This window comes from Pongo pygmaeus, chromosome 2, assembly GCF_028885625.2.
Source record: "Pongo pygmaeus isolate AG05252 chromosome 2, NHGRI_mPonPyg2-v2.0_pri, whole genome shotgun sequence".
Classification (NCBI taxonomy): Eukaryota; Metazoa; Chordata; class Mammalia; order Primates; family Hominidae; genus Pongo; species Pongo pygmaeus.
The window spans coordinates 82,459,876-82,470,168 of record NC_085930.1 but is presented as its reverse complement, the minus strand read 5'-3'; the positions used below and the strand labels follow the sequence as shown (position 1 = coordinate 82,470,168).

The 10,293-nt window shown below is 37.2% G+C and overlaps 1 protein-coding gene across 21 annotated transcripts in view; it reads right to left on the bottom strand.

Moving 5' to 3' along the window:
- Positions 1 to 5,434: 5,434 nt before the first annotated feature.
- Positions 5,435 to 10,293, bottom strand: part of FOXP1 (forkhead box P1) — a 536,483-nt gene continuing 531,624 nt past the window's right edge. For all 21 annotated transcript variants that reach the window (XM_054479501.2, XM_054479493.2, XM_054479503.2 and 18 more), the window contains one exon: positions 5,435 to 8,931. In XM_054479501.2, coding sequence (XP_054335476.1) covers positions 8,787 to 8,931 — 145 coding nt within the window. In that variant the 3' untranslated portion in view covers positions 5,435 to 8,786. The remainder of the gene's footprint in view (positions 8,932 to 10,293) is intronic.

Sequence of the window (10,293 nt, the reverse complement as noted above, 5' to 3'; positions counted from 1 at the left end):
AGTCCCCAAGGGAGAATATGTTATTAAAATTTTAGAACTTTAAAATTGGAAGAAACCCTTTTCATCATTTAGTTAAATGTCCTCAATTAACAGAGGAAGCTGAGGACCAAAGAGATGAAGGAACTTTGCTAAAGTCACCCAGTTTCTTTTGGTTAGGGCTGGAACTGGTAGCCTGGTATTTGGATTCTCTAGCGTTTGATTTCAGAGTGTGCTGGGCACGGTCTACTTCTAGGATCCCAGGATCCAAATACTGAATGGATCAGGGATCTACTGAAGGAAGGAGCTGTGCAGGGGTGGGAGGGACTGCTAGGCTGTGTTCTTGAGGTGAGTGTTTTTAGATGTGATGCATTTTGTGGGAAGGAAATCATTACTTTATGTATGTGGCTTCTAAACCCTTCAGCCCAGCTGAATACTTTAAAAAAATTATTTATGTTTTTTAGATTCAGGGGGTACATGTGCAGTTTTCTTACACAGCCAGCTGAATACTTCTAAAGAATTTAAATTTCTGGTCAGACAAATAATGCTCCGACTTGTTTGGCAGATTTTTTTTTTTCTTTCTATCCATAGAGTCCTAAAGTAGCAAGCTTGATTTGAAAATAAATTATTAGTAAACATTTGAAAATGTGAAACAAATTATTCCGCAAACACTTAGCTCCTTCCTTCAAATACACACTTGAAAAATGCTAAGAATCTATTCTGTGAGAATGCTTGAATCTCTCCCTAAATCATAACACGGGTAAACTTACCGAAATATTTTTACAATTTTATTAGAGGTTTTAATTCACTTCTTTATCTATCTCTGTTAGACTGCAAAATAGCTTTAAATATTCAAGTGGTAATTAATGAATCTTTTATGTTGCAAATCAAACATTTTTCATCTGTGCACTGGTGGAGTAGCAGTGAGGAAGGATTTAAAGAGTAATTGTTCCCCCTCTTCCCCACTGGTGACCAGCATCTACGTTACGTTTTGGGGAAAGTGGACTTGTGTTCCCTGCCCAGTGGGGCGAATACTCAGTGTGGATGATGTCTGCTGTCTTTCGGGAGGTCAGGATTTCTTGACATGTTTCTTGCCAGAGACATTCCCGACTAGATGGAAAGTCTTTGAATGTGGAATTTTTGCTTGAGTGCAAAATAATAAAAAGCATGTGTATGTTTGGAAAAAAAAAAAGGATCAGCTTAATGGCAAAAGAGCATTGGCTTACATTAATATTCTATTACAGTAAAAACTTCTATTTAATAAATTTTCTCCAGACTTTTTTCCTCCAGAATCTCACATATTTTTCTAAGTGGCATGCCAACCTAAAGAAAGTATATATGATACATTTGATTTATGTTAAGTCAATAGCGTGCAAAAGCCATTTAAAATTGTATTTTAAGTGTAGAAATATAAACCCAAGGAAACACGTATAGTACTCTATATTGAAAAGGGGAAGAAGGGTTAGCTTTTCAGGGGCTGAAATGCCTTGTAAATATTATTCTGTTTAGAAGATAGTTTTAAAATGTGGCGTTTTATGTCAAATAGTAAGAAAGCAAGTCTGAAATCCTGCGATTTAGTTTAAAACCCAAAATCAAGCTGGTATTAAAGACTTCGCATAACAAAATAGTTTTCCTTTTCTCTCTCTGTCACTAATGAGAAATGAGCCAGTGAGAGCAGCCCTTGAGAACTTTCACAAAGGACTGACAAATTCTTGATTGGATGCCATATCGGCCACCCTGTGCTGTTCTATGGCCCTAATTAATACTGAGCTTGCTGACATTTATGTATCAGAGCAATAAGCTAAACAGGAAACAATTTATGTCACCTAAAGCTTTTTAACAAATCGATGCAACTATTTGTAATTGCTTGTTTCACAAGATTAAAAGTGCTAAGGCCTGATCTTCGCTCACGGATTTGTGGTCAACATGACCTGTGCTTCCGTTGTTTTAAAAAAAAAAAAAAAAAAAAGAAAGAGTTGGTGATCAGCACTGACTTCCATCAAGTAATCCATATTGCTAATATTTCTGGAATTTTAATGTAGTTACAATTTATAGCCGATCAAATGTGGTTACCTAAATTGCTGTTGCTAGTAGACAGTTTAACTGTCTTTATTAATTACAGTATAATTTAATGTTTGAGTACCGGCACTTCTGTTGGTCATTTTTACAGCTCGAGCAGTTATCTGCCTTATGACGAACCATTTTAGCATTTTCAATGGAAATTTGCTAATATGATGAGTGATAAAAATGTCACACGCTGGTAAATAATGATTATTGCTTTGGCTGAAATTAATTCTTGAAAGGCCGGTTACCTTCAAATTAACATTATAACTTCAAGCTTGTCTTTTTCCCTTCACAATGTTTTCAATATAAACCAAAAAAAAAAAAAAAAAAAGGACCGTTGATAATTTCAAATGTGTATATATATATATTTTGGTATTAAGCATTGAGTGTCATTTTACAATCAAAGTGGAAATAAGACAACATTGGGTTTTGTTATTTTAAAAAATAAAATACCATTTAAAAATAAATAAAAGTAGGTTATATCTAGAGATGGTTTTCAAATCCAAATATTGTCCCACAGTTAAAACCAGTGTTTTTGTATGTAACCATTTCCCTCCAATGTGAATTTTGTCTTAAACCTTTCATCAATTCCTTAAATGAAGGTTTGAGACACCCAACTTCACGTTAGTTGAATAAAGAATACTTTTGATTCAACTACAATGAAGATGAAAGATAAATTGTGATTACTACCCTACACATAAATACGTAATATCATCAAAGACAAAAATCTAATAAGAAAGACTAATTATACTTTGTTTTTATCTTTTTTAGGGGGGAGGGAGAGGTGGTTACTATTATGAAGCTGCCTGTGTTGGTGTGAAATTAGTCTTAAGAGTTTTATGTTCTTTATATAAAAGCGCCTATTTATAAGAAGAGCCAATATTTTGGGTTTGCTGCCTCGTTTATGAGAGTGACAAGCCTGAAATAAATATGTAAAAGAGTGTTCCTGCTTGAGAACAATTCCTGAAATATGTTAAAATGTACTATGCCTCAACCAGCAAAATCTTCACTAACATATCGTCATACTTGGTTTAGGTCCTCCAGTTTATTAAAAGAAGTCTCTGTACATTTTTTAATTTTACTAAATGTATACACTAAGCAGTATTTAGGTTTAAGCCTGGTAATTAAAGGAATTTGAATTAACCCTAATATTATAGTCTCAGTAGCCAGGTGAGAATTAAAGGTTCAAATGTTTTGCTAATTATGAGACTAAGGGGTTTCTAGATAGGGCATAACTGTTAATTCAAAGAGGACACTAGTTTGCAACTTAATAGCAAAATCTACTTGTTAAAAACACACACACAGACACACACACACAACTTTCCTAATAAGGGCTTTTCAAAGCAATGCTGGGAAAGAATGTTCACTTGTATCCTCAGCATCAGTGGGTGTTCTGCAGAATAAAGACGGGGAGGTTAATTTTCAAGTCATCTTTTGCCCTGAATTATATGCCCTGAATCATATATGTAATGCTTTTATGTTACCATGGTTTGGCCACTTAAAATACTGCTTTCATATTGGCAATTTAATTTGTATTGAAAGATGATGCTCAAATTCATTAAGCCCTAGAATATATACTATAGAGTAATATTAAAAAGAAATAGCACATTTCCTAAATGCATGTAATTATTTTTTAAAAATCTCAAAATTAAGATGGTTTTTCTGGAATATTTAGGTACTGAAGTTCTGTTTTCTTCAGTGAATCCAATTATCTAGCATACTTTCGATAGAATATTTTTATAAAATCATTTGTTCTAATCTAAGCATTTATCATTATATGCAAAAAGATTTCTTGATGAGAATATTATAGACGGTGCATGTTTTTGACATTAGCATTTTATTTGGATGACTAATCTTGCAGATGTGAAATTTTAATGAATTATTCATGAACTTGCTTTCCTCTGAAATTTTAGTTTGCTCTTAATGCTAGTTATTAAACATTTTGTTTTTCTTTATAAAATTTGATGAAAAAAATAAGGGTGTGCTTCCTCAAGAGAAAAGATAGCATCTCTTGCTCTTTTTTTTTGTTTTTACTTCCCAATTCTCTAAGTGGATACTTTCACTTGGAAATCCTGAGGATAAGAGCTTCAGCCTTCCCTGATGATGAAAGCCTTCAGTTAAGATTGATTTTAATTCTGCATTGGAAGCAGCTGGTGATAAACCTAAGGCATATGCCTAACATACAATATCAGCAGGTCAGAAAGGGAAACAAACTTAGGCTGTGGCGACTTTTACTACCAGTGTGAACAACCAGCATTTTTATTGCATTTGAGAATGCTTATAATGTCAGTAATTAGTACTGACTACACAACATTTTTTTTATTGTCTGTATCCGCAGACATGGAATGATGGAATTACAGTTGATGTCAAGGAATGAGTTTCTTTTATGCCTTATCAAAACAAAACAAAACAAAACAAAAAAATTCTTGTTACTGGCAGCACATATACATGAAGCACCATGCTCACGGTCCGGACTGTATCATCTTCATCAAGGCTTATGGGTAGCAGAGATTGCATGAGCTACACTGGGCCCAAGAAATGCCTTCAGCATTGTAAATCTGATTCTCAGGATAAAGCAAAACTGACTTTGAAGACATCCAGAATTTCAGGAGGCTATGTCGTTAACCAAAAGGTACCAAAAAGATTCAAAATCTGAATAAGCACACTCTTTGTGCCTTTGGAAACGGAGCTCAGCTGGAATGTGGAACAGAGAGGAAATATTTTTTAACTCTATTTTTTTCCATGAGGAAAAAAAAGAACCTAGTGCTTTACAGCATATCTTGGGTTAAGAATCCAAGGTTTTCTTTACTAGGTCTGACGGGATGCTGGGGATGGTGCTAGAGCTGTCCGAAGGTGGCAGGACTGGCGGTAACTCTTCATGTACGTACATAAGCCTTGATATTCCACTTTTGCGGCTGGTCCAAGGTGGCAGCCTAACTCATCTTACAAGACAGACTCTAGGGACAGGTAGGTTGGATCCTCATTCCTGACAGTGCATTTGTGTGACACACGGGACTACCTCCCTAATGTATGCTTTTCTTTGAGAAAAAAAAGTAACAAATTTTCTTTACATCTTGGCACCTTGTAAAGTTTTCTTTTTTTATACAAAAGTTCAATAGTTTTGACACTCCCCATTGTTAATCACTACTTCACTGATAAACTTGGAAAAGTGTGACCCTGAAATTTCATCATGCAAAATATTTACTGCAGCAGGAGAAAACATTTTTTAAACAACATTTTTTTTTTTTCAAATGTATGAACTTGTTTAAGATCGCCAGGAAGGCAGTGGTAGGATAAACACAAGGGATAGGAATGTATCAAAAACAGAATAACACACACACACACACACACACACACACACACACACAAAACCTGTACAAAACGCTCCAATCAATGAGAACAGAAAAAAGAAATCTTCAACTATGTTACAATTTAAAAGCAGGAAAAAAAAGTTAGGGAGTTTCTCCCTCCCACATGTCAGGAAATGTCATCCAATATTCTTAAAGCAAGGATAACTAAATAAAATACATGTGCAGCATATTCTGCAATTCCATTACATACAGTAGTTTTTTTTCCAAAGCTTTTTTTTTTTTTTTTTAGTATCGTTAATATAAAGCAGTTGCACAAAAAGCAAAGGTGTTTTGACAAACAGGTGTATGCATTTATTCCTTTTTAGGAACAATATCTAAAAAAAGAACCGCCCTCTGCCCTCCCCCAAAAAAGACAAAGATTCACACAGACACATCGGGATATATGTACAACATAATAAACCCCATCCTAAAGAAGCAACTGGGATAACCCCCAGGGGATACAGAATCGGAATTGTAAAAATCATAGTGAAGTTTGCTTGCTGTAAAGCCTGAGAATTTTTTTTTCAGTTGGTTCTTCTGCAAGGCTGTGATACCTGCAAAGATATGTAAAATCTAATTTTTCTTTTTTTTTTTTTTTTTGCTACAGTCTTTAGACTAAGCATGCAAGACATACGACTAAGTGCAACTGAGTGAAATGTTTTTTTTTTTTTTAATTTTAATCATTCCCTAAAGGTTTGAACTGAGGTATGCGTACTAACAGTTTCTCATGCTGTTATCTTTACTCATGTCTAGCTACACATGCTGAGAATGAACTAATCTACCAGATTTTTATCCTCTTTTGAATACCAAACTAACCAGCAACCACTCAGTTTAGAAGCACAGGGCCCCCTTCCCATGACCCTGTCTGGCTACTGCCTGCACATCATGAAGCTGCCTGGAAAAGTTTTCTTTTTTTTTTTTTTTTTTTTTTTTTTTAAAGTCTTGCGTGACCACAGACTGCCCTTTATACAGAAAGCAGAGTGAAGCTTCAAAAGTAACTGCCAGAGAAGTTTTTGTACCAAGCTTATGAGTGGATGGGAGTGTTACTTTTCTTTAAATGAAAAATGCTGACCAAAGCCTAATCAGAAAAAAAGGAAAAATTAAAAATAAAAACAAACTGAAGGATATATGCCAAGATAAACCAAAGTTAATACAGTGATCACAGCACAGTTCTTAAACAAAAGTGGCATACAATCTAAAAATATTTTTCTAGAAACGCTATTATGTGATCTAGTTCAATTATGGAAGCTTTTCTGTTCTGACTCTAAACTGTCTCCTTTATTGGATACTCTAATTGCAGTGGCATATATTCATTTTTTTTGAGATGGGACTCCCTTCCTTCTGTAGTTCCTTTAATATTGTGTCCTATTTCTATCTGCAGTAGCCCCATAAAATCTCTTTAAGAGAATGAGTTTTGGTCTCTGTAGAGGTACACAAAAAGAAAAAGGAAAAATAACTACTAGAAAAAAGTAACAACTTTGGTTCCATTATCTACTTGGTCTTCTAAATTTACGATGAAGGAGCAGTTCTCTTTCTCAGGTTGCAATAGCCTATCGCTTGTCATTTGCCTCTAAATTCTTTTGCCTCCTTTGATCAACAATAAGAGGATATTTGGCTTCATCAGATAAAGCATAAAACAGAGAACATAATTTACCTTTGTGTAATATCTTTGGTAATTTTAGAAAAAAGGTACAAAGAATATAAATTAAGCTTCGAAAGGCTCTCGAACTAAAAATAACTACAGTCCTATATAAATAAATGACAGGAAAGTGGGTGCAGAGCTGAAGTGTGGAGGGGTTCTAAGGACTGAGGTTGTACTGACCTGTAACCATCACATTCTGCATACCATGTTTGGGACCCCCCAAAGCCCAGGGCCTACATGATATCTTCTATGAGTTTTTGTGATACAGGGTTGGTGATATGATATTGCATAAAAAACTGCAGTACCAACTTTGCATATTTGAAATTAACACTTTAGCATTTGCTGAACTCAGTCCTCATTAACTCCCTTAACAAGTTCAATCTGAAATCGAATTTGCATTCAAACAGTTTAATGCCACCAAGTTGGTCTGAACTAATGTATAAACAGCGCCGCCGCCGCCACCCCTACTTTCAGGGCAGCTGCTCAGGGAAGCCGGGTTTTTTTGGCCATTTTGCAAACAAAACCAACCCACACTCGTTATCGCAGAGCACCCAAGGCCCATGGCAACTTGGTTCCACAAGGGAGAGCCTTCCAAGGCCATACTGTCAGTCTAATTAGTATGAGCTTTTTTTTTTTTTTTTTTCAGTGCTGCCTATGTTTCCTTGTGCTGGTAGAAATTGGTGGCATTTATTAATGATGGTTGCTGCAAAAAAAAAAAAAAAAAAAAAAAAAAATCCGAAACACCCCTCCCCGCAACCACCCCCAATACTGCTGTGTGGAATGAATCAGCATTGTTCCTAGAGTATGTCTCTCTCTTTTTTTTTCTGTCATTCATTCTCTTTCTGGCAGGACGTCACGTCTGTGTGAGAGGGCCTTCATGTGTAGAGTGCAGCATTTGGGACCTTTTTGAAAAAGACCAAAACGGAATGTTTTCTGACTTTAGAGAAACGTGGTGATGTCTGAAGGAAGATGGAATGAGTGACAGAAAGCTACAAACGAGAAATGACATTCAGCTTTGTATAATAAAAACACCTATTAACATTCATCACAAGGTACAGAAAACTTTAAGCCTCCAAGAGGCCATCGGCCCAAATGGAGGCCTGAGGTCAGAACTTAAAATGGTATAGTAGAAGGAAAAAAAAAAAAAAAAAAAAAAGCAATACATTAAAAAGTTTGGGATAATTATTTTTTAACCCCTCCCCCCAATACACACACAAAGGCCTTCCCCATCCCAACTGGAAGCAAAAAAAAAAAAAAAAAAAAAAAAATGGAGTAAAGGCAGTGATAATCAACATGCAGTACTGTGCAAATAGGTCGTCCATTGGAATCCTTAAATTCTGGGCAAAGGCTTGGTCTGCAGCTTAGGTGCACAAGCTCCGTCGGGCGTCCTCAGTGTCCAACGTTGGCAGGACTGCAGTTCAAAGTCTGCTGCTAAAAGTGAATCAGTTTAGCAAATTTACAACACTGATGTTGACGGTTAAGAGAGGAAAATCCCAAGTACCAAACAAGTCCATCCAATGCACAGAGTACAAATTCCTTTTTTCAACAAAAAGTAGAAAAATCAAAAATACTCCCAAATGGGGTTCTTGATGGCACTAAGAGTTAACACATTTCAGAGTTGTCAAAACGTAGTGAAAATCCTCCAGACTGTACAACAAATGGAGAACAATTTCACTGCTAACTTCTGACGTGTTTTTTTTTTTTTTTTCTTCCTTTTTCCAATCTTCATTCTCAGGGTTGGCCCGCCCCGATATTCACTCCATGTCCTCGTTTACTGGTTCATCTTCGTAATCTCTGTCATGGTCAAAATCTGGACTGTGGTTGGCTGTTGTCACTAAGGACAGGGGCCCTTCAGCTTCCTCTGGATCGAGGGGCTCTTCTTTGACGTGTACAGGATGCCTGGAAAAAATATGCAGAGGTTCAGTGAGGGTACTTCCCAGCCCATTGCAGCTCAGGTGCACCGAAAAGTTTGGGGCAACAGAAAAGCCGCACTCTAGAACTAGAACTCTGTCCAGTATTGTTGCCATTAGCCACATGTGGCTCTTTAAATTGAAATGAACGCAATCTTACTACATTTAAAGTTCAGTTTCTGAGTTGTGCTAGCCGCATCTGACATGTTCAAAGGCCCCATGTGACTAGCGGTTAATTCTGCAGCACGGAGACAGAACATTTGCATCACTGCGTCAAGTTCTCTTGGGTAGTGCTGCTCTGAATCAGTAGTCTCTGGACGGGTGCGGGCCTCTCCTCCCTGGTGGCATTTCTCATACTTTAACGCACGCTGCATTCACCTGTGGGCCTTGTTGAAATGCAGTGTGTGTCAGGTCTGGGGTGGGGCCCGAGACTCTGCATCTCTAACAAGCCCCCAGGTCATGCCGCTGGTCCTAGAACCACACTTTGAGTACCAGATAACAGGTCTCGTAGTGGCATCCTGGGTGGATGAATACCCATCTTCAAATAATTACACGAAATAAGAATCTGTAATGCAACGGCAGTTTGTGGGGACCACTGAGCAGAGGAGGCTGGGCTAATCATGGCTTGCTGTGTGTTCTGCTTTGCTAGTTAACATGCAGAACCTGTGAAAGAACTCTCCAGAGGACGACCCCAAGCGAGGTTCTATCATTAATCAACTTCAAGCAAACACAGCAAAGAGACACCATGATACATGCTTGAAACTCCAAATTAATGCATATTTTTACAAACTGTCAATAAGGCAAGAAAAGCCCTGCCAGGAAACACAAACGGAGAGGAAAAGGCTCGCTCAACACAACAATATGATAAGAAAGCAGAGCCCCAATCAGAATAATAACGCTGTCAGCTGTAAACAAGGCAAAACATGAGGCCCGGCTGGTAGCAGCCACTGGGATGCGCGTGGTTGCGATGAGATCTGCCAACTTTCTCATTATGGACTAGCGCATGGTTCACCCGAAGGGGACTGGAGTGATCACACAAAACCACTCGGATAACTATTGAGAAATGTTCGTAAATCGTATTTACAACTGATTCTTTGCAAATACAAATGACTTTCTGTTGCAGGGGCTTTTGATATGTAAAAGAACCATTCGAGTTAAAATGGTCCCATCTCTGGGACAGGCTGCAGAAGGGAAGATTTTTAAATTGACATTATCAAGTATTAGTAATAAGAGGTGGTAATGGGGATGGTTGGCTTCCTAAATAATTGATGCTGTATGCAAACCCCAAAGGCCCCTTGAACCATTTAAAAACAAACAGAGGAGTGCTTTGGACTGCCCTTGAAGACAGGAA